The sequence below is a fragment of the Necator americanus genome, chromosome X (assembly GCF_031761385.1).
Source record: "Necator americanus strain Aroian chromosome X, whole genome shotgun sequence".
Lineage (NCBI taxonomy): Eukaryota > Metazoa > Nematoda > Chromadorea > Rhabditida > Ancylostomatidae > Necator > Necator americanus.
The window spans coordinates 34,696,315-34,721,095 of NC_087376.1; the positions used below are offsets into that span (position 1 = coordinate 34,696,315).

The 24,781-nt window shown below is 40.3% G+C and overlaps 3 protein-coding genes across 3 annotated transcripts; 2 read left to right on the forward strand and 1 right to left on the reverse strand.

Annotated features, from left to right (window-relative positions):
- Positions 1–4,988: 4,988 nt before the first annotated feature.
- RB195_026327 (uncharacterized protein) lies at positions 4,989–13,250 on the forward strand (the record flags this gene model as incomplete). Its single annotated transcript, XM_013446441.2, has 13 exons — positions 4,989–5,060; positions 5,637–5,780; positions 6,024–6,104; positions 6,195–6,293; positions 7,411–7,521; positions 7,586–7,710; positions 8,921–9,052; positions 10,689–10,818; positions 11,055–11,198; positions 11,265–11,370; positions 11,451–11,585; positions 11,659–11,726; positions 13,212–13,250. The coding sequence occupies 13 exons, from the start codon at positions 4,989–4,991 to the stop codon at positions 13,248–13,250; spliced, it is 1,386 nt and encodes a 461-aa protein (XP_013301895.2).
- A 475-nt stretch (positions 13,251–13,725) lies between these two features.
- RB195_026328 (uncharacterized protein) lies at positions 13,726–19,613 on the reverse strand (the record flags this gene model as incomplete). The annotated part of the gene is made up of 8 exons (XM_013446438.2): positions 13,726–13,794; positions 13,856–13,984; positions 14,046–14,190; positions 14,328–14,470; positions 14,731–14,823; positions 14,923–14,998; positions 18,820–19,033; positions 19,571–19,613. The coding sequence occupies 8 exons, from the start codon at positions 19,611–19,613 to the stop codon at positions 13,726–13,728; spliced, it is 912 nt and encodes a 303-aa protein (XP_013301892.2).
- Positions 19,614–24,448: 4,835 nt separating this feature from the next.
- Positions 24,449–24,778, forward strand: RB195_026329 (uncharacterized protein; the record flags this gene model as incomplete). The annotated part of the gene is made up of 1 exon (XM_064214833.1): positions 24,449–24,778. One exon carries the CDS (start codon positions 24,449–24,451, stop codon positions 24,776–24,778), a length of 330 nt encoding a protein of 109 aa, XP_064070714.1.
- Positions 24,779–24,781: the final 3 nt, after the last annotated feature.

Genomic DNA, 24,781 nt, shown 5'->3' on the forward strand with positions numbered 1-24,781 from the left:
GCGACAGTAGAAGAGTTGGTATCCTCGCCACCATGAGTATGACAATGAACATGGACATCTTTCGAACAACTAACAACCCAAATCGGACGTTTACGGATAAGAAGATGTGGAGTAATGCCAGGTTCGACTATGTTCGTCGCTTACGAACATCAAGCTACAAAGAAAAAAAAACCCGGAGCTCTCTATATGGATCTGGAGGCGTTCTACAGAGAAGACCATGCCTTCTACGAGGTCATTTTTGGCGATTTTAACGCCAAGATCTGGCCCCAGAAGAACGGATGAACAGAATCATTTAAAATTTGTGAAGGCGTACGATGCCTGTATGACCTAGAGGGTCTTTCAATGCATCAAGTCAATATCGGTATCTGCGCGGACAACTTCGATATCATTTTGTCAACTTCGGAGTGATGAAAGACGTGGTTGGTTTAGTTTGGTTCTAAACTCATCGGAAAAAAAAAAAACAAAAAAATACGTTTGAGAAGAAAAGCTTGCAAATTCGCATTCATTTGTCTTAGATGTAAAGTGTTTTTCTAACATTTCTTCACAAGCAGTAGATGTTAGTAAACTTCTTGTACTCCTCTGGTAACTTCATCTGAAATTGCTTTGTTCGTAACCAGGATACGCCCAATAATTTTAAGATCTTACAGTATTTGTTTCCTTAAATTGAGCCGGACACGAAATTGTTATAATTCTTTATTCGTAGCTAAGGTTTTGGCGAGTTAACTTCACAGTCTGAAGGTATGAAATCAAACGCGATTTATACGATTAAACGCCCTACTCGCCCAACAAAGAAAATTCTGAGTATACTGTTGGATCTCATAGCTACAAATAAAAGTGTAGATCGTACTTTAGGATCAGGTGATTTTCCTGCCGCTGCTAGATATCTATGATGAGGTGAATAGCGCAATCAATTATCAGCCTCAGATGGGGGCGAGTTCCCACGTAATACAGAGGCGTTCATATATAAATATGCATACAGGTAGAAAGGAATGTACAATTGCTCGTTGTATCTCATTCCAGCGTCGTGCTATCGTTTGTAACTTATGAGTCAGCGCGCAATTTGAATTCCTCCTAAGCCTCATCGGTCGATTGAGTACGACCGCCGATGACCCGCAACCAACTCGGCAGCGGTCACCTTTGCGCACTTGAATCCTTCAGTGTCATATCAATGAAATACGGGTGTACTTGACAGGTTTTAGGATGGAGAGGTGTGATAGTTACGGATTAATCACGTAGCTGACCATAAATGAAAAAGAACTTTCGTTGTGCAAGTGTTGTTTTTCGTGTTGCAAGTGTTAGTTGCGCTTTGTCGACCACCACCATACCGCTCAATGAAAACTGTTTATATGCGCCGTCTTTTTGCAGCTGATTCTTACCGTTAGAAGAGTTGTAATCGATATCATACGTACAGTTGATCTGCAATCCGAAGGATCTTCTTTGACGCTCATTACCAAAGCTCTATCGAAAGAACCTCTTTTACGACATGCAAAATTTATCATTTCGGCCCACTTGCTTACTTTTCTTTCCTACTTGAACTACTAAGCGACAATCATTCTTTTTTTTTTTGTTCCCTTGATAAATACCACGAACCACCCTAATGATTCATTGCAGTTGCTGACATTGAAATGTTTCTAATTCGGAAAATCCAAATTTCTTATATCTACGGGATGGTTTTTATCGGACTTTTTCGTCTCGTTGTTATTCAGCTTGTGAAGAATTACTATTCACTGTGATCGCTTCTTCTGAGAACTATCTACTAGCGTATAGTAGGAACTTTTATAGAAGTTCCTACTGTACGCTAGTAGATAGTTCTCAGAAGAAGTATTGTGAAGTATTGTCTGTAATAATGTAACACGTACTAGATTTTCAACCTAACTGCCAATTCATTTACCTTTTTCCAATTGAAACTGTTAAGTGACAATTAAGCCTTTGTATTCACTTTCTTGTTTTTTTTTGGTTGATAATTGCCACGAAGGATCTTAAACACTTTTTGGTTATTGACACTGTAGTATTTTATTATTATTTATTTCTCAACCTGTTCAAGGGAGCAGCACGAAGAAGGTAAGATATGTATTAAGCTGTAGTAAGGGTAAGAGTAAGATTCAATAATGGCACATACAGGGAATTATTTCTTGTCAAGATTTTTTCTTCATATAATATTCGAGCAATTTTACAACAGTTTTTCTCCCATGGTTGACACCCCTATGCAAACATCTCAACGGCCTTATTTGGTGTTCATATGAATATATGTGTAAGCGCTACTTTCGTGCCAGCGATTAATTACCAACGTTTCAAAATTTACAAGAGCATTGAAACAGCAAAACACACCAAAAACAACCGTATGCGAAGTTGCTCTTTCGTCTTCAACGGTATCTGTCGTTGTCCTCCGATTAAATCTACAAAACCATTTCTTTATTCAGTGTTTTGCCATCCATGTTCGGGATGGTAAGTATATATTCGTGTCCCAAGTAGTGAAATTAGTTGATAATGTTGCACTGCCTTTACACTGGGAAGTTATAAGAGAACAGTTCGAGCTTTTCTTTTCTATATACACTTTTTAAACTCAAAATTCTCACATGGATTTCTTCAATATTCTGGAAGTGTTCAGTGTTCTTCCATTCGTTTCACATGTCTTGCACACTCATAACGTTGACCAGAAGTGCGGCGAGGCTCTCCCACCGCGTACGATCGTAAGATGTGCAGATTAACCTCACTTTTGTTTCTTCGCGTCTACGTTCTGTTTGACTTTTGCACTCGCACTGCTCACCATGTAAAGCCAAATGTTCGAATTCGAACCGCCCATTCCACGAAGTCTCTGGTTTCTATTGAATCTCATCGCTGTTCTTCGGGTTTTTGTTCTCCGACTACCCTCTTCGACACTCCCGCTTCCCAGTCTGCGAAAACCTCTAGCAAAGAACGATAGTAAATAGTCGGTGACACGGCCCAGTTCTGGCTCTTCTTTACCAATACTATATATTTTTTAATGAAGTTACATACCTTTTCATTAGATCTGAGAAGTAACATCGTACACTAGTTCTTCCTGTTGCTTTCTCAAAAATTTTGCGAAAAGATGTCATCAGTTTCCCTTTAGTTGTATGTGGTCTAGCTGATGTTTCTCTTTGAAGAATTATTTAAACGTTATTAGAAGAATTGTTTTGTATCGTGAAGTACAGCGTTCAGCGTGAAAAATGGCTTCCTTCAGAGTCAAGTGACTGCAAACTGCTTTGTAATTGTATAAAAAGTCAGTTGGCAGACACTTGGCTCAGAGCTAAAGATTCTTCGAAGGAAACATATCTTAGCAGACATCGGCAATTGTCTGTAAAAGACTGTAATTTGTTGAAGTCCTTGGGAAAATCATAGAATGTTCAGTAGAAGACTTTATAAATAAACAAGTTTGAATGTCTATGCTGCATCAAGTGTAAAACCACTTTCTACACTCTGTATATGCGCCACATGATGTCGTCCACTTCGTCTCATCGATTGAACGCACCAATCGATGTGATTCCTCAAAATGCGTCTTCCTCCTAGATAAGATGTTCTAACCGGGTGAGCAATCAGAGTTGAGTGCACGTAGCGTCTGTAATGTTGATGTACTTTCCGTATCGTTTAGGCGCTTTCACCGGCTTCTCTTCGTTCGTCGTTAAAGGCGTGTCCTATGCTCCTATTATGGAAATTGTTTTTTTTTTTTCAAAGAATGAATCACTAAGTCGATGTCCTGTCTTGCCGCTTTTCACTTCGCACCTATTCAGTTCATATGCTGAACCCGTTTCTCGTAAGGAGCACTCGACTTCTTTGGGTGTCCTTAAAACACGATGAAGGCGGCGGTGTTGAATCGAGGAACGATTTTATTAGTGGCATTGCAGCAGCATAAACTAGTGTGTCCTGTTAGTGGTCAGATTCTTTCGTTTGTTCAGTACTGACTGCAAAATTAAATTTGTTGTAATGTCTCTTTGAAGGTAATCTTCTTCATTATGTTTTTTTTTGTTTGATAATGTAATTTTTCTTTGTCCTTCAATGCAAGCCAAAGCAGTGCTACAAATCAGTTTAGCCATTTCATCCATTGTCGCAATGATTCATCGCAAAGGCCTTTCAGACCCAGTTTTAAAAGAGAGAAAAAATGTGTTCAAACACTAATAAGTATTATGCGAATGAATGTCTACGGAATTCCTCTGGTCTGGATGGAGTGTGAATCATCGTATTTCCCATGCCATCTGATATTGGATTTCTTCATCTTTCTAACATGTTCTTCGCGTCATCATTGAACAGCCATCCTCTTTCATCTGAATGCTCTTTTCTCCTCTAATCCAAATCAGATGATTTCACTCTTCCGAATATCACCGCTAACATTGCAGCAAGTAGAGCAATTATAGGTTTTCGATTTCAAAGTAGTTGTTAAATCTAGTTTTCAACGAGTATACTATCGTTAGTTCTTCACCAGAGTTCCTCATTTGACCTCAGTTTTTGTGGTGTTGAAAGTTCCAGCTATCGTCGTCGCGTATTCATTTTATATTTTTCCGTTTGCAAAGATAAGGTTCATACCATGCACTTGAACTCGACTGCTGAAAGCTGAGATCTGTTTAAGAGAAACATCCAGTCTTGCATGGTAGATCTTCTCACACTAATTGTGACTTGCATCACTACGACTGCTAGCAATGTAATAACGTTCTAGAAACTCGTTCCTCTCCTCTTCAGACACGTTCGTGGACCTCCCCCTTCTTTCCAAAGATGTCACTTGCACATACATGCGAAAGCATCTTCGATGTGGAACAGTGCAGAAATCGATTATTGAGTAATCGTTGATGGCTTGGAATTGCTTTTGCTGATTATGCTCACTTAATTAGATTCTGTTCGTTATTTGAGCTCACACTTGCCTTCTCCTATATTCTGTGTGTTGGACGAGATTAGACTGCTTCCATTCTCGCCGTAACATCTCGCTCTCCGTCCCTTCATTTCACTTCATATATAGTGAGATCTGTATTCTTTTCAGTATGGCAGCCGATGTGTTGGCACCAGGATTTTGGGAAATTGGCGCGTACAAGAATAATGTGAGAAGAATAAAGGTAGTCTATAATAAAGGTAGAGGTGTTTTGATTCTCTCGTAGGTATGGTCGATATAAGTGTGTTCGTTCCGTCGGTATTAGGTGGACGAAATAGTGACAAACACCTTACCTGTGTTCTGTACGTGACCGTTTGAACAGTACGCCCATTTTCATTTAAAAAATTTCCTATGGCATAGCACGTTCACATTGAACGAAAGTACAACGTACTTAACGAGATTTTCACCGTAACACATTCCGCGAGCAAGTTGTTTTTACAAGGATGGTTTGTGCAGGCTCCAGAAACTGCTGTTTAGTTGAACGTAATCATTTTGAGCCCTGGATACCACGAATTTCATTGCTTCTGTGAAAAATAAACAAATTATGGTTAAAAATAAACAAAACCATGTTAGAAACCAGTATCCTTTGTACTGTTCTTACTTGACACCTAAGTCTTTTACAATCCTTCCCTTGTTTTGTGATATTTTTGTTACAACCCATTTAGCCAAAAATCTTCGCCTCAAAAGGTGACGAATTGTTGGGTCACAACGGGATCATGTCACTTTCTAAAGTTGCTACGGTAATTTCAACTAGTTCTAGGATGGAATCGACGAACTGGACGATTTCACTAAAATGGCCAGAGAAAGAGCAGACATTGAAGCGAAATATGGAAGAACTATGCAACAATTTGCCGAAAAATGGAAAGCACACGTTGGCAGAGCTGTCCAGCACGGTTCCGTCAAGGTGACAACCATATTTAACCTTTTGCCATAGGATGAATTTTCGTTCGTACCATTGCGGGTACTATGATTGTGTTTGGTCACTTATTTCATGAATAGGAATGAGCGAATTCTTGCACAGTGATTAAGTAGTTCCGGAATAAGTTGCTCTCATTAGTCGTGCGAGATTTTCTCCTGATTTAGAAATTTAGAGACTGTTATCGAATGAGTGCTACTGTAGTGAGTGATCTTTCACTTCAATTTTCAGAAAGCGTGGCTGGGATTGTTGGAGGAAGCCGAAGCAGTTTCAGTCCAACATAATCGTGTGAAAGACCGTCTTTTAGATGAGGTTAGTAGTAGTGCACTTGTCTTTATTTCTAATGTTTGTAGATTTTGCTGCTTGGTTTTATAGTACATTGACATCATTTAAACAATTTAGGTCCTCAAAACGCTGGCGCTGTACCGGAAGGAAAATTACCATCCATCAGCATTTCGCGCGCCAAAGGAAATTCGTGAAGCAGAAGAGGGATTTGAAAGAGTGCGTTTCAGGATGTTTCGGAACCTCCCTACTATAAAGATAATTTGGGATGTTCATGACGCAGTATTCAGATATTTCCTTTTCAAAGTTTATTTTTTGTGGAGCGAATGGATTCCTTCTTATTGATTGATCCAACTTTATATTTCCATTGTAATGGAGGAAAGGAACATGTAACAATAATAACTAATTTCACGTTCTTCACTAACGTCTTCGATCCAAATCTACCAAAATTAGATTGAAATTGGCATAAACAACTACGAAACAAAACCGGTACAATTTTTTATTCTCAGTAGAGTGGGGCCATGAAGGACGCATGGTGAATATCCGTAGTGCAATGTAATGCAATGAGAATCACTCATATGCCTATGTTTCCCTTGCGTTTTCTTTTTTTTGAAATGGAATGAACCTTTGGACATCTGCCAACACTGACGTACCTAATCGTCGAATTTACGCCAACTGTAACTGTTGCAACTTCCGGTATTTTTAACTGTAATAAGTCGCTATTCATGTCTACTTTGTTATCGCTTCTTCTATAACTCGACTGATGCGCTCAAGAGCTAGCAAAACCATGCTGAATGTCTACATTCTATGTGACTTCACAGTCTTGCTCAATAGCTAGGTTTTCTTTTTTTCTCTTAGCGCTTGACGGTAATTGTGTGTAATTTGAAGTATCAAGATCCGGACATTCAACTCTCTTGCACCGTGTCGATTAAAGGGCGAATATAAACCGCTTGTCCTACTGCTTTTAGTTCCAACTCTTCATCATTTTGTGCTACCTTACCTAATATAATAAAATGTGCTGCGTAAAGCTCGTTCTCGCGTGGTGTTTACCACTGTTTCGGTCCGAACGTTTGCTGATGCGAGCGCCTTACGAGTCGCATTGGCTTACCTCTGTTTGAGTTCGGGATAAGCATCAAGGCGTCCATCACCTCCTAGCACCATCTTTAACATACACCATGGGTCTGAAGGGGTCATACGGCTCGATCGTTCGTTGTGTCAAGATATGGTGTGATGAATCAAATGACTAAATAGAAGATTCTTAGCGACGGCTTGGAACAAAAAGAAAGAAATATCTCAGTTAGCAGGTTGGATATGATTTAACCTCCCATGTTTCTAGGCTCAGAGAAAATGGAAAAAACTGTACGAAAAGCTAGAATCCAGCAAAAAAGCTTATTATTCTGCATGCCGTCAAGAAAAGTCTGCGTTGGTGAATCTCACAAATAGCCAAGTATGTCCTTATTTATTATACAAGCGAACTTTTTGTTGCGGCAAAATCAGAATTTGCCATTTAGGCAGACTCCTCAGTTTCTCAAGATGGTGCTCAGAAGCTTCGTGATCGTCTGGAAAAATGTCGAGATGATGCACAAAAGTGCAGGAACATTTATGAAAAAAACATAGCAGAGATTACGCAGTACAGGTACATGAAACTCATTTTGGTTATAAAATGCTCAGCTTGTAAGCCATTCAGTGAATACGCCAGTTTTTACTTTGGGAACTAACTACTTCCCTCCATTTGTAAAAAATAAAATCGCCTCTTGTTACAAACATAATTCTGCCGAGACTTCATGGTTTTCAAAAGCTACATTATATCTGATCAACCAATTGATAATGCGTTTTTTCAGCTGAATTCAGGAATACTTTTCAGGAATTTTGGACTAGGGGATTTTGGAAGAGGGGCATTGAAAGTCTACCGGAAAGATGGAGGAAGATTGTAAAAAGTGAAAGAGATTAAAAAGATATATATTATATTATATTATATTATATTATTATATATATTATTGTATTATCATGTTATTATATTATTATATATATTATTGTATTATTATGTTATTATATTATCATATTATTATATTTTAGGTTAAAAAGGTTTTGTTCATGTTGATTCTTAAAACCGAAGGAAATGGTAAATACTACATTATTTATGGGATAACCCAATATATGCTGGCATTCGACTGTGAGCTGTGTTTCTTCTCTGTATTTCAGATGTTCACGTCACTTGTAGTTGTTCTATTTGCTAATTGTTTGATAAGAAATGTTGCTGAATTTTCTCATCGAAAAAATTCCTTTCTATCTACCTTTTATCTTCTGCAAATAATTCCCGAACGAAATGAAGCTCTATTTCTTGTTTACTATGTTCAGGAGGTAATCTTTAGATCGAAGTCGAGGTTTTCAGATAGTTCGTGCTTTGGTTCTTCTCACCCACCGTGTGGAATTCCAACTAAACAAATTTGTTCTCACTTTTTAATACCTAAGTAGTTCATGTGAGAACGCTGTTAAGAAGAAAACTCGATCATAATGATTTTTCTTTTCTTTACATATCCATTTTTCTATCACACTACTGCTACGTCTCACCGAGATAACAGCTCGAGGAAACTTACAGGGGCGCAAAGTCCTCAAGAAATCTCCTTTTCTTTCTGTCCGACGCATGATATACGTTTTCATACTTCACATTTATAACACCCATTCTTCGTTTTTTATATCTTTCAGCTGCACTTATGCGATTCATTGCATTGTTAGTATGGGAATCCACTGCGTCGAGCTCCTCACAATACATTTTATCACTAGGCAAACATACCATAAAGACAGACATTGACAAGCTCTTATCATGTTCAATAGAACTATTTCAGGACACCATACATAGAAGACATGACGTTTGAGTTTGAAAAATGCCAAGCGGTGGAGTTGAAACGAAGCAGATTCTTTGTGGAAATGGTCTGTGCAACGCAACAAGTGCTTGTCGATTTAGCTCGTAACAACAAGTAGGTGAAATTTCTGCTATCACTGTACTAACTAGTACGAATGAGAAGGTAAAGTAGGAATGCTAAAATATTCCGTTTTCTTCGAGAGGTAAAAAGAATATATTCCATCATTCACCTGCGTTACGTAACGTCCAACGATTATAGAAGCTCCAAATGGGTCTACTAGCAAAAATCTGAGGAGAGTCCCTCTACTGGAATGTAGAATTGTAGAATTATCTGATGGCGGTTTCTTTTCTATTATGCAAAAGATTCCAAAAATTCTTCCCGTTTCTGAAAACTACTGATAAAACTTGGACATTTCCGCTTTTTTAGAGTCCAATTCCTTATGTCTTATTCTCTTTACCTGATGTCTTCATCCTCTTAGTATACTATCTTGTTTTAATGATGGTTTGTTTAAGCCTTAGGCGAGTATAGGGCAATCGATAAGCGGTTCCGCTGTCTACACGATGTATCGGAGGTTCGATTCCGCCCTAGTGCTAACCAAGCCTCCCATCCCTCCTGGGTCGATAAATTGGTATCAGACTTGCCTGAGAGGATAAAAACACTAAGTTGACACATCGGCTATCCCCCGCAAGTCATTTTATAGGCCAGACTTGCGTTCGTAGACTTCAAACGATTCTGAATTGAAGTGAACTTGTTGGCGCATCCAAAGCGGTTTGATTAACGCCAAACACTTTATCCTTTATCCTTTATTCAAACCTTAAAGGCAGCGTATCACGAGTTCGACGTGGTGCGTAAACCACAGCGAATGCCTAGAGTTCGCGTTGTAGATTGGGGAAAGCAGCAGCAGACAGCAGAAAAGGCGTTCATTTACGACGATTTCAGTCGCAACGTCCATGTGCACGCGCCGCCACCATGAGCGAGTGGTCGAAGATGCCTTCTCACCAACCTATTTAAGTAAAACCAGTGCTGGTGAGGGGACCGGAGCCTGTACAACAGGACGAGTTCCAAGCACCTAGGAACAAACGCCGTTCTCACGCCGTTTTTTACGACTATTAGGGGAAGTCTAGCGGAGCCACGCTGATATCCGTAATCTACAATCCGTACTCTAGACTTTCGGTGTGGTTTCCGCATTACATCAAAGTCATGATAGGCTGCCTTTGAAGGCAGAATACCACGAATCTCACATGGTGAGAGAATAAGCGCGAAAAGCCACAGATGAGGTTGCAGATTGCATGTTCCGGCGTGCACGCGCCGCATCTATGTGCGAGCGATCGAAGATTAATGAGGTCTCCTCACCAGTCTGTTCAAATAAAACCAATGGATCGCTTGCTAACGGGATCGGAACGTGTGCATATAGGAGCGTTCTGACGTACCTCGCAATAACCAAAGTGGTTACCACGCCGTTTCTAACGATGATCAGAGAGAGATGATCGGAACCACCCCTGATCTCGCAGTCTACAACCCAATCTCTAGCTTTTCTCACGGATTTAGATCTGTAGTATGCTATCCTTAATTAATCTGTTACTAATTGCCAACTTCGAATAGATTCAACACGCAATTAGAACAAAATCACAACGTTCGATTCCGTTGTTTGCGAAGAGATATTGAACATATTCAGTTGCTCAATTTTCCTTGTTGCTTAATAGGATCTTAGTTGAGTCTCTAATAAAAGTTCTGATGTCTTAATGTCTAGATTTGCTCAGCTTCACGGAAACCTTGAAGAGACGCTACGTCTATGCGATGAATGTGCGCTAACGTCGGACTTACAAGCGTGGTCAGCTACCAATGGAAAAGATGCTCGAATGGAATGGCCGACTTTTGAGGTTTTTATGACAATTCCTACTTTAGTAGTTAAATGCGAGAAGACAGAAGTGCCTTTTTTTACCGTTGCGTTTCACACATGGATTTATAATTCTTCTGTGATCTGTGCTCATTAACTCATTCTTCTAGTTTTTGCTTTTCCAGTGGTTTTTCCTCCTTCCTTTTTCTGATAAGTGTCGTTCTATTTTTTCAAACGTCAAGGACCTTGGTTTTTTTGAGATTTGTTTTCCCACTCTAGGAGTACACAGAACAAATCCGAACAATCGCGGCAAAAGGTGCAAATAACTGTCCTAGTGCTGTTGTACTAACTAAGCAAGTTACCAAGACCGACGACATGCCTGGACCAGCTAGTATACCGGCCACATGCAGTGATAGTGGGAAGGTGTTTGCTACCCCTAACTCCAGTTGTAGAGTTTACATGTTTTCAATTTTTATTGGAATGTTGCAGAATAGTGATTCTGATTCTAACACATTTGACAGTCGGAAAAATTTAACGAACACGGACAAACCTTTGCAAGATCAGCAAAATCTAGACAGGCACTGGGAGGGCCAAGGTAAACTTAGTTGTCGAAATAAGTATTTTTTCAAGGACCCTCTGCTACAATTCTCCAGTGTTCAATTAAAACTCGTCCAGATTCACCTCCACTGTCGACAACAACTCCCGATTCTGCGAAGTATGGTGACTTCGAAGACCTTCACACGAAATCGTTGGCAACGGTACTGTACGACTACAGTCCAGTAGAAAATGATGAGATTTCTCTACAGAAAGGTAGATCTGCTCACTACAACCTGGCTCTGGCTCTATAATAGAGGTGGCCGAAGATTAGTCCTTAAATTTTTAGGCGAAACAATAGAAGTGTTGAGTGATGCAGACTCATTAGGTTGGTGCACAGGACGTAAGAATGGAGAGGTTTGTTCTGTCGAGTAACTCCCAGACACTTCTTTTCTTGCCATTGGGAGTCATGCGACAAAGTGGCTGCCATTTGATTCCTCTTGCTGAAATTGTTGTCTCATGTAACAAGTTTTTATGTCTCAAGCAAGTCGACGACAGTACAATGCGGTCTAGAAATTCGTAAGCCCCCGATGCAGTGCGGAAATTATCCTGGTTTTACCAAAAGTATAGTATTATATATGCCTTAAAAGGTGCCCTCCTATTTTTGTCTCTGGGTATAGATGCTACAGACAGCATTGTGTTGAGAAATAAGCTGGGAGCGTTTTTTTTAGTGAAAAATGCACATGGAAGTAAAAAGTAGTTCTAAAATATTGTACCATTCGATGGAGAATTGCTCACTCTACAATATAAGCTTATTATTATAATTATTATTAATTCTATTGATTCTCGTTCCAAATGGTGTGTTGAGTTGACAAAATGAAGACATTTTGGACACCTTCAGTTTTTTGCAACTAATCGAGATGATAAGGCCGGTGAAGCTGCTTCTGAGATTTGTATTGTGCATGAAGGGTATCGATTGATCCATGAAAAGTTTAGAAAAAAGAAAGAAAAGAGGGAAAAAATAAAGAAAAAACACAAAAGAAAGTATTTTAAAGAACAGCAAGCTGCTTAGAAACACTATCAAATGATGGAAGTTGTTGAAAACAACATGAATGAAAAGCAAAACAGAGGAGAGTATACTTTTGATTTATTTGCAGTTCCTTTTGTTTCCGAAGTAGTAAGAAGAACTGAATAATGAGCGCTATTTTCAAGCATAGCTCCACACGCAACTCAATCATAGCGGTCTTGTCGTCTCGACCAAATGAAAAGCAAATGGTGCCGAGAATGCTCCATCTTGTCAACTTAATACTCCACTTTAAAGGTCTGAAAAGAGAAGAATTAATGAAATTAAAATATCAGAATAATGTAGTGTTATTAAATGAGAAATTGTATTTCGGTTGTATCTAACGTTTTTGAAATGTTATCTAAATCCTTGTCTTTTTATGTGCATTTCTCACTTTGAAAACAAATGCTCATTACTTTTTCGTTAACCTGTTAGACCACAGAGCTACAGTCGACTTTCCACAGCATTTGGCATTTTTTTCAGTACAAAGAATTGTCTCTTTTTGTTCTCAACTTGTCATATCTTTTTTAAAGAGTTGTTGATTGTTTTATGAGCTTAGGGTAAGCGACTATATTCGCAATGACTAGGATATTTTTTTGTAGTGGCGGATGTTGTGGCTTTCCCAGTGATAATTCCCTACAGCTTTTGCGAGTGATCCATAGTGCAAATGAAACATATTACAGCTATGTATCGCATTCCTGACTAAGCATATTTCGTGATTCTTTTCTCTGAGATGCTCAAATCTTAATCTTATTGCGTTGTAGAAAGAAAGAGAAGATTGATTCCATGAGAAAATAGTTGTTTTTTTCGAATCTCCATTGGTGAATTTTTTCTTTCAGGTTGGTCTATTCCCAGCGAGCTATGTACAAGTGATGTGATTAAAAACGTGCAGTCGATATATATATATATATATATATATATATATATATATATAGTTACTCTTTGACTGTAGCAACTAGAATGGGCTTATTGGTGGAATAAGGAAGATTCCTTAGGCTGACCTTGTGTGACAGGTTACTTCCTGCTGAAATAACCTAATGATTGAGAAATTAGTAGGTCACGAAATAAGCAGAGATGTATCTTTTTGTGTTTTTGTTCCATTATACTGAACAAACTCTGTCTTTAGTGTATAAGTACATAGATTTTTCGGCGATACACTCTTTTAGAAGTAAGATAACGAATTTTTCATATTATATTAACGCATGTGTTGTAATGCAGTATCATTGTCGTTGTCACATCAAATAATTTATTGTTGCTAATGTTGTTCGCAATAGTATAATCGGAGACTCTCCAAGTGATCGAGATCAATATAGTTACATACGTACACATTTGCTTCTTTTTTTTTTGCAAACTTTACATATATTCGTATGTTTTTTCCGGCAAGTCATCGAATATTCCTATTAGAGTGCCAACATGAGGAACCTGAAAATAAGATCGATTGGAGTTTTCATTGTGAAGTAAGGATGCTCTCGTAGGCAACTACCAGTATGTCAGCGTGTGACTCCAAATGGTGCGGACCACCTACTCCAGAAAGAACGCCAACAGCTGCTCTCAATCCTGCAGCGCGAGCCATGCCTAGATCGGCCACCGTATCTCCCACCATTACAGTATTCTAAACTTATAATAAGCAAACTATAAATAGAATAAGTTAATTGAGTTTCGAAAGACGATACCTCAGGAGCAACCCCCAATGTCCTACAGATAAAAATAGCATTTCGAGGATGAGGCTTTGGTTTGGATCCTGGATCATCACCACAAACAACGAAATCTACCCTGTCCTCGACATTGAACCATCGCAACATGGAAATAGTGTTGCACCTGAAAGTAATGTAGGTATAGAAATTAGCGCTGATCCATGACAGCCTTTTTTCCGGCAACGTCCATTATCTTAAAATTGAAAATTGCTAAACAATATTAACCTCTTAGCTTTTTGGCGAATTTGAACAATTCCATACCTATTATCCGCAGTACAAATCGCAACCTTCACATTATTGTTCCTTAAAGTACCGAATAACAACCGCATGTCATGGATAGCCTTAAGGGTAGTTGGACATCGTGTTTGACTGTCCTGGATACATTTGTCGACAACATCGAGCTCCTGAAAATGTATTGCTGAGGTAAAAATGCTCCACCATAGTAATTTCGAAAATATTTGAAGAGTTGTTTCTAGCTTCCAGCAGTATTACCCACGCCGTTGCCTATTGTTTACGTCTCTCGCCTCGAATCTGTACGCAGATATATTTGCGATCGATTACGGGGCTTGGAGTACTCTCGTTCCTTTGTCCTAACTCATCGAAATATTATCCACCTAGATATCTTACACTTCTCGAAACTTTTTTCTCTTCTGGAGAAACTTACATGAATGTCATCAAGCCCGTTTGTCACAAGTAGCTTCTCGATTTCATGTTTAATCTGACCCATCGTCCCCTCTGCTAGGAGTCCAGGGTGGACCTGGAGAGAAGCAGGAAGCTCACTAGGCTTTATCCAACAACAGATATTAGAGATACGAGTTCACTGAAAACGCTGAAAATGCAGTTCATTAATTATTACCTTTCCTTGAATGGGGCATAGTCCCAGTAGCTGATAGACCTCTCTCGACAGTTGGATCCCAGTCGACTGTTCCAACCTAGAGTTGAAACCCTCATTACTTCGTTACTGTCGAAAATAGATGTACTTAATCAATGACTTGATAACCATTCAACTTTGACAGTCATAGTTGGTTTTCCTCTTTAAAAAATTGCTCAAAGTGAAGCTATTAAATCTGAGGTATCTCCCACGGAAATAACTCCTCCATTTTCATAGACTCTTAGTTTGAACTCAGTCAAGGCAATCACTACCCGCACATCCCTCTAAAGTGGTCTTCATAATTTTTGACTGGAGTGACTTAGTGTGGATTCACTCGTGACGAGCTAACTTCACGGATTAAATTTGTTGTACAGGTTCACGAATTAGATGGTGCTCGACCTCGTCAACATCATCCGCAGTTTTTGCAGTTGATAGCTCCCACCCCTAATGCAAGTCCCCTAAAACTAATGCAAATGCCAAAAAATGGCTTTCAAAATAGGAACAAATGCGTCGATTTTATGAATATGTTTCATTGTTGCTGTCTAGTCTTCTACGTCAGTACAGACACAGAACAAAACGAATAGTTAGCATCTAAATGCACACCGAGTCATGAGTATTGATAAATGAAAGTTCACCAGATCGAATGATTTTTGTGCGACACCACACCCTATTCTCATAGTGCTCACGAAAACGTGTCCGAATCCACGTATGCTATACGAGCGAATTCTGTACTAGGTGCTTTATTTGGTTGAATTGATGTATTTTTCAATCCTTTCCGATTAGATAGGAGAATTGGTCTCGGAGGAGATCTGAGTTTTTTCTGCTCTAAGGAGAGCTAATAATGCACCAACAGAGACCCTTCTCTCTCGTTGTACATTCAAAACGCGATGTTATTGCCTTTCGAGTGTATTGACAGTTGGAGGTGGTTTGGACAAGAACACAGGGTCCAAGACACAAACAGCAAGACCATGATCACATCCCAGTTTCATTTTCATTTGGAACTATGGCCTATCTGTCAGCATCTACGGAACTAGACTCGCTGAACTTATACCCAGATTCACAACTGATCAGAGGAAGTTCGAGCGAAAATTTTTATCCTGGGTATCCTTCGCCAATGCTTGCAGTTCGGAACCAAGCTCTCAAGACCGCAGAAGTCGAAATACTTCTAACAATTTTACGAATTGGAAGTCTTAGTTTGTAATCGAAGCAACCTTTTGCTCCCCTAGTGTTCATGGAATGAAACCGCGCAGACTGGTTTTCACTACTTGGACGGGTGCAAAGAGCTGTTTTGTTGAGTAATTTCAATTCACTTTACACAGTTTCATTCCGTCCATCCAGTGAGTATAAAAAGTTGCTTTGTGGAATGAACTGATTCTTCCAGCGACTATCCGGATTAGGATTGTGATTCTTGAATCTGTAGATGGTATTTTGCTTTTCGGTGTTGGAATCTTTGCGCGAGTTACTGATGTTGGTGTATAGTTTCCGAGTACGAGAGGGGTCCCGTTCAATTCTTCATCTTCCCCCCGCAAATTTAGCTAAACGACTGCTTAGTAGCTCTGTATGTTTTCATCTTCCAATAGTGTGCACCTTAGTACGGGAAATGGAGGACAACCTACAACGAACCCTCGACTATGACAAGCCGCGAAAGCACAGTAGGGGCGCAGACTTTGTTTCGGCGGCTGCGTCGCACCGCAATCTTAGAGCGCGGCATCCCCTCAGGGATGAAATGACTTGTGGAGCCTTGTGATGTTAACAACTTGGAAATGTCCTGCATATCATCTTTGCATTCTTTTCTGATCAGATATGTCATAATATGCAGGTTTTAAGCACCTTAGTGTTGTGCTGACTGCTTACGAGACTTATGCACTTCGTTTCAGAGCCTTCTATCTGGGAACATTTGTGAGTATTACTCCAGTACAATTTTTACTGTCATTTGAAAGCTCCTTCCTATAAACCGCTACCACTTACAGCACATATGACAAGCAGAAGGGGAAAACCTCAGCAAAGCGCGAGGACATCTGTTTCCATTTCCTTACTAGAGAATTTTTGAAGTTTATTATTTTTTCTTAGTATCTCAATAATTGGATCTGGGATCGAATTAGCGTTAGTGGACGCTGCTTAGACATTCGTTACTGGATCAATCACGATAGTAGTGTTTTACTCTTATTTAAGTGCCTTTTCATCTTCAACATGGAAAAGTAATTTATAGGATTCTGGCGACGACAGATTCATCACCTATGTCTGATGATCTCCTACTCCCAACAAGGGTTTGAGAAGTGCTTCACTGTGTTTATACATGAAAAGAACAAGCGGAAGCAGAAGTTTCCCTTCACCTCATTTGTGGCTGCGAAATGAGCTCCTTCTCACTGACAAAAACAAATCAGATATTCTAAAACTCGTCTGCATTGGATTAAATTTCAGCTGCATAATGAAGCAAAGGATTTGCGTGGATTTTAAACAGTGTTTTTTCCAACAAAAAAATCACAAGATATGTAGAACTATTTTCATTACACGATCGTAGTTGTGTGAAAACATCAGAATATGTCCAGTGGTTACATCCGTCGTCCTCTATGGTGAAACTGTTTCAGAAATCTACCAAAATGAAACAAGTAAAATATGAAGTACATTCATGAATCCAAACTAGGATATGAGACTGCACGTGACGGATACTTCAGTATCAAATGAAGAAGCTGCTCTAAATCTAGCAATATATACCCTACACCATGCACCCTGTCGGTTTGCACACAAAAAGCAGAAGTGAATGTGATGCTGTTTGCCTGCGCATTCATTACATTACCAGTCTGAACGTAAAGGCGGACTTCAGACATTTTGTGGTGTTCATTTCGCACGCCTTCACCGACAAATCAAAATTAATAAAAGCGACATTTTCTGTAAAATCAAAATTGTTTTTTTATCAACGCTTCAATTTTTCCCCTCAAAAATTTGGGCACATTTCACACATGAGAGATTTCATAGTTTTCTTCCTAAACGCGTCAGCTCTACATTTGGACAACTTTCGAACTTTATTGTATATTTATATTTCTTTAAATCCTTCACAATTTGGGAACATTTTTTAAAGTCTTAAGTTTTCTTTTTCTGGACAACTAGCACAGAATGATGTGCTAACATGAAATGACGCGAATATCATTACCGTGCAGATAAAGATAATGTTCTAAGTCAGATCACGTAATACATTGGCTACTACTCAAACAGTCATTTGCATCCCTGCCTCCAATATGGGAAGATAAGGCGTTACCAAACTGAAGCAAACGTGCAAGGAAATAGATACGCGAAAGAGTCATTGAGGTGATATGCAACACGTGTAGTGGCCACCCGCACACATCCGCACACATCCGCACACATCCGTACACATCCGCACACACATTTATTACTTCCTCAAGTTCTTAATTGCGATGTAAAAGCATAAAATACTCTCTCTTCATGAAGACTCTAGTTACAAGAATTCTTTGTTCATCATGGAAGTGCTCGAAGCGGTTAGGAGAGGACGGCTCGGGCTGAACGAGCGTGTCGCCGCTATGCCGACAGTGGATTTAAGATACATATTTCCAATGTCCAACATGCGGGGACAACAGACTGCAAAGGGTAAAATGATTTTGGTTGGATCGCAAAGGTTGGAAGGCAGTGGACTAGGGATCCAATACACAACTTCTTCAGAATTTCGAGGAATAGAGCATGATCCCTATCACGATTGTGAACTTCATCCACACTCCTATCTACTCTTGCAAAGATGCAAACATCGAATTTTCGTAATACGCAACCTTTGATTCACGAATGCCCAATTTATATGATCAACAGTATATATCGATATTCACAAGTTCGATAAATTTCGTTGATCTCTTTCTATGCGCTAATAAAAGTCACCGTTTAGCTGTATCAATTGCCCATGGGATCCAGATCGAGTGGAAGCAGATGAGTGTACCGTCTTTGTCGAATATTATAAGCTCTGGCCTTTCTGATTCCAATGAGTTTCCCTCAGTCCGAAGTCTGTTTTCCATGGTAGGCTGACGACGTGGCAACTCATTTACTCCACGTTTGAGAAGTGTGTGTGCTGGCGTTAAAGTTGAATAATTCCGCGCTGAAAGGAACTCCAAAAGTCGTACATCGCAAAAATCGTACTACAATCTTCTGTAAAACTCAGCAGGTTTCAGTATTTCTCAAAAATTACTCGGACTACCTTCACTGTTTACTCCTGAGAACTTTTCGAGAACGGGAAATTCTCGTATAGTTAGATCAAAACGACCTAAAGCACGGACAGTTGCGTAAGCGGTGTGGTGGAGCGCACTGGTTGGGATCGCGTAAGGATCTTCGCTAGGTGTAGGGTGTTAAGGTTTGCAAAAATTGAAATGATTATCCACAAGCATTTTTGTGAAGTAAGATGCACTGCCAGATAGTAACGTTGCACTTGAACATATGTAACTAGAAGGTTCTTATATTACTAGAAAGATTTTATCCCATTACCTGTCGTCCGTTATCTGCAGCAAAAAAAACATCGTCACAACTGGAATCACTTTCCGCATTACTAACGTTTACTTATCCACCTACGTCGTATTCATTTCAGATTGATTACTCAGAACAGAAGAAAATTAAAAATCACAAATCATGTACGACTTACTGAATTTATTAAAGCTGAATAATACTTGTGGGGAGATTCTCATCTGAAATGGACAACAAATGTGTGGATGACATTTGAAATGATAAAAACAAAACAAGATGACAAGAAATTTGGAAAATAATGAGATAAAGGTACAAGCAAGAAAGGATAGCAATTCCCAAAAAATCCGAAATAAAGCTTTTGAAAACTATGTTTATAACGAAATTGATCAAAAGAGATCAGTCAGAGTAATTTCTTGAGAGATTTGTTAAGCATTACCAACGGTGTCGTAAAAGTGCCAGCAATAGTGAAGGATTGCTCAACGGCTGATATAGAGTGGTATAACTATGCTTAAAAAAACCCATTCAAGCATTATAGTTCCAAAACAAGAAACAAGCACGTCCGTTGGAAGCATGCATAACTGGTAGATTGACATTAAGCATTTGACTAGTGTCACTTACGAACTCACGTACAATGGCAGTGGCGCGATGACGGAACCGGTTCCCAATGAAGAAATGAAACAAAGAACGAACAAGGAATGCTAGCGTACCTGTCTCCGACATCGATGAAATCCGAGTGTTATAATCGTCAAGAATATCCAGTTTTTGGAGCAACCTCTTCTATTCTTGTAGCAGCTGTTTGAGGGTTAAAGGTATCGATGGTTCAGTAGGACAATACGCAGAGTATATCTCCGAATTAATCTATTGTTGTGGGCCTTTTCTTGCAATTTGCCTGCTGTCAATAGGTAATGGGCTTACAAAGGCGTACAAGGTTGGTGCAAAAATAATGCGTTTTTTCTTCTGTCTTATCTTCACGACAAATTTCTTCCCGGTTACACTCATCTTTAATATTAGAAGCCGTATAGCATTTTGTATGTCGCATTTCGTTGTGGTTGTTAGTGCTGACGTGATTTTAAACGAAAATCAGTATTTGGTCAATACTAACACTTATAAGATAGCACGTCAAAGCAAAATCTTCACCAAATCTTCTATGAGTCCAAGCTGGGCACATCTGCAGCGGAGATAGCTCGGAATATCAACGTTGTTTGAGGTGATGAAAGCACAAGCGAATCTACGGCACAGCGTTGGTTCACCAGGCTTTGTTGTGGCGATATGAGCCTCAAATATAAAGAAAGTCCCAGCCGCCCTTCTGAAGTTGAATTACCCGCTTAAAAAAACACGAGAGGTTGCCCAAGAACTATGCGTTGACAACTCATCAATAATCCCAAATTTGAAAAAAATTGGAAAGGTGAAAAAGTTGAGCAAAAAAGTGGGCGCCGCCTCAACTGAGCGAGACCCGAGGAAATCGCCGTTTTGAGATCTGCTCAGCGCTTCTGCTAGCAACAAGGACGATCCATTTCTCGATAGTATTTTTATGTCCGATGAGAAACGGATCCTTTACGATAACAGCAAGCGTCCTGCTTAATGGATGGACAAGGATGAAGATCCAAAGCACTTCTCGAAGCTGAAAATGCACTCAAAGAAAACCATGGTGACTGTGTGGTGGTTTGCTACAAGTGCAATCCTCTACAGCTTCATGAAACATGGCGAGAACAACACCGCAGAAGAGTACTGCAAAGAACTAGACGAAATGCACCGGAAACTCCCACTTCTACGCCCGGCGTTAGTCAACAGAAAGGGTCCGATTCTATTACACCACAATCCCCGGCCAAACATTTCAAAGATGACGTTACTGAAGTTAAGGGAGTTAGGCTACGAGACTCTTCCTCACACTAGTGACCCGAGTACCTTGGGGTGACAATGTCCAGTAGCTCAGCGTAACAAAGCAGAAAGTTGTTATGAAAGATTCCTTGCTCACTTTACATATTTGACCTATTAGTGTTGCGCTTTGGAGGTATGTTGAACAATAGCGCCTTTTTTTCCAATATTTGGGTAACTTCCACCACATAACTGTGCATGTTATATAGCTCGAAAGTACCCAGAGCGTATACTTAAATTCTTGATTACTTCAAATTCTTGTATCTAGTACCAGTCTGAATGTCCGACTAAAGCCGGACTTCGGAGTTTCTATGATGTTCGCTTCGCTTCCCTCCACTGAAAATTAATAGTAGTGGCACTTTTTGTGAAATTAGATTTGTGTTATTCTGACAACTCTTTCTCCCTTTTTTTATAACAAAAAAGGCGACAAATCTCACAGTTTTCTTTCTGAAAGCGTCAGTTCCACATTTGGAGAATAATCAAAATTCAACTTCAAACATTACTTCTTCTTCCTTAATACTTCGATTTCAATATAATATAAAGACAATTTGAAATTATTACTCGGAGTAAGGGTTTTCCTCCTGATTTCCCCCAACGGTTATCACAGAATGATGTTTTACCGCAAAGTGACGTGAACAACATCATCCGAATGAAAAAGATAACATCCCACGTCAGATCATCTATGTTGGCTAGTATTTAGGCTGTCGTTTGCATGGGTATTTCCACTTTTTGAAGTAAGCATGCTACCAACTTGATTCAAACGTGCAAGAAAATAGAGACGCGAAGGAGTCGTAGAGGGGGAACACCACACGGGTAGTGGCACCCACCATGAAACGGTTACAACGTCTCATTCATCTTTTGCGACATGGTCATAAAGTTATTGCGCACCAATCCTACCCCGAGGAACCCGTCGCACACCATTTTAACGCTTTTCAACGCTGTCGCACAAATCCGATGCCGTGGGGCCCGTCGCACCCGCTGCACCACCACCCGTCACACGGTGAGACCCGTCGCACCCATTTTACGGCTTTCTGGCACCGGGACACTAATTCGATGGGGCAGTACCTGTCGCGCGTTCTGTAATTTCGTCACACACACACACACACACACACACACACACACACACACACACACACACACACACACACACACACACACACACACACACACACACACACACACACACACACACACACACACACACACACACACAAACACACACGTAACAGAATAAGCCCGTTATTACAAGCATGATTAGCAGCACCACCACGAGTAGGTAGCTATCAGACTCATATACACGGCCCTCGTACTATATTCTATCTTTAGTCTGAACGTCCGGGTATGCCCGTGCTTCAGACTTATTGTGATGCTCTCTTCTCTCGCCTTCAGTTGTCAGCATAAATTTGAAGCAGGAACACTTCCCGTAGATTTCTGCCATAAAATTAAATTCTTTTCAAACAAAGCATTTTCTTCTCGTTCTTTCTTCAAAAACATACGTATCGATGGAAAATTTCGTTGACGTCATTTTGCTGTGTCTGAATATCCTACATTCAGAGAGTATTCACACTTTTTCGTTTTCCACTTCATTTTACAACTATATTTCTTCGATACCCCAGCAATTCGAAAGCATATCCCGAAGTATTAGACAAAGTTCTCATCTTTGTCCAACAGTTAAGATAGAATGTTATGCAAACGTGAAATGACATGAATGCCACCATCACGCTAATAAAGGGTGTTACGTCGTACCACGTAAACTGCCAACTACTATTAAAGCAGCTATCTGCATGCATGTATCCAGCCGGGGAATATGGTGAGGGTTACTATAGGCGAGTAGACATACGGGGACGTATAGGAAGTAGCCAGTTATCACGGCCACAGAATGATTTTCAACAAAACCAATTTAAATCACTGCGCGGTGCTGGTGCACAGCAATCCCACTGATTCCTAATCATGGTGTCGTACTACCAATCCCGTACTGTGAAGTCCTCATCAGTGTTTTCCGGTACTAGCGCACCAATTCGGTGCTGTGGGATCCGTCTCTTTCTTGTCTGGAATTTCAGAAATTTCGTTTCACTCACTCGCCATCCACTCATTTCACTCGCTCATACACACAGGTGACTGACTAAGCCCGTTATTATATAACGCGGTATATCAACGAAAAAAAAACCTTTGGGATGCTCGAATCACGTGACGCACTTATCACGAATTTGTTATCGCTCAGGCTTTCGTCAATAATGAAAAGTTCTAGAATGACATGTCCTCTCTGGGACGAACACAAATCGGAGCGCATTTTTGCTGTTCACCTTGATCATCTTGACTACCGTTGATCTTCGAAGGCACCAATAATTTTTCCATTTTTCCCGATCGCGTGCCAGAGTCGCCAAGTAGTTCCTCCTTTCGCATGGGACACGAAGAGCATCACTATTTTCTTTGAAGGACTTCGTGAAGAAACATGAACTTAGGGTCGGCGGTCTTCCTGTGGTGCGTTTGATGCATGGGATCCAGTCGCTCCATATACTTATACTTTGAAATTATATCGGATTACATTGTAGTCGACACCTGAGAATTTTAGAAGACCATTTTCCACTCTATTATGACTCGATATTTGAGAGTTTCTGTTGTTCCAAGGATCTCCCTCACTAGAGGGATCACAGCCGGTTAGTCGCGAGGGTACGTGGCACATCCCTGTGTGGCGGATAGGGGGCTAATCGCAGACCAAAAGCGACCTTGTGCTTGCCTAGAGACGCGGGTGGACACAGGGGATGGACTCCCTGTTTCTGCTGAGCCAGGACTGACTCATGACATCCTTGTACCCGCACGTCGGTCCGGCCAAAAGCCTGCAATCAAGTGACTGGGAGGTGCAAGGGAGGCGGTTTGGAGTCGCCTCAACAAATAAGCTAATACAGTAGTAGAAAAAAGTCTCCCGATTCCGGAGGAAAGCCTGGTACGGTAGCGCCAGAAAGGACGGGGTTGAAGAAGTCATATGGCTACCGAAACGGAAAAGGACTAGGGTGACGATCTGTACTTATAATGTACGTACGCTTGCATCGGAAGTGGCCATCGAAGATCTGATTATGCAAGCCAAGAAGATTAAGTACGGCGTCATCGGACTGACCGAGACGAGACGACGCCACCCTCTCAAGGCCGTATATGAAACAGGAGAAGAACTGTTCTTAGGAACATGCGTGGAGGTACTGGTGGAGTTGGCGTCCTCGTCAACATGAGTATGGCAAGGAACATGGACTCTTTCGAACAACTTACGACCCGAATCGGATGTCTGCGGATGAGAAGATGTGGTCCAACACCAGCTTTGACTATCTTCGTCGCTTACGCTCCAACATCAAGCTACGAAGAAGAAGAAGAAGTCGAAGCTTTCTATATGGACCTGGAGAAGTTCTACCGAGAAGATCATGCCTTCTACAAGGTCATAATTTTCGAAGTTGGCCCAAGAAGAGCGCTTGAGGAACTTCACTTCGGGACCCATGACCTACAATGGAATGAACAGGGATAGAGG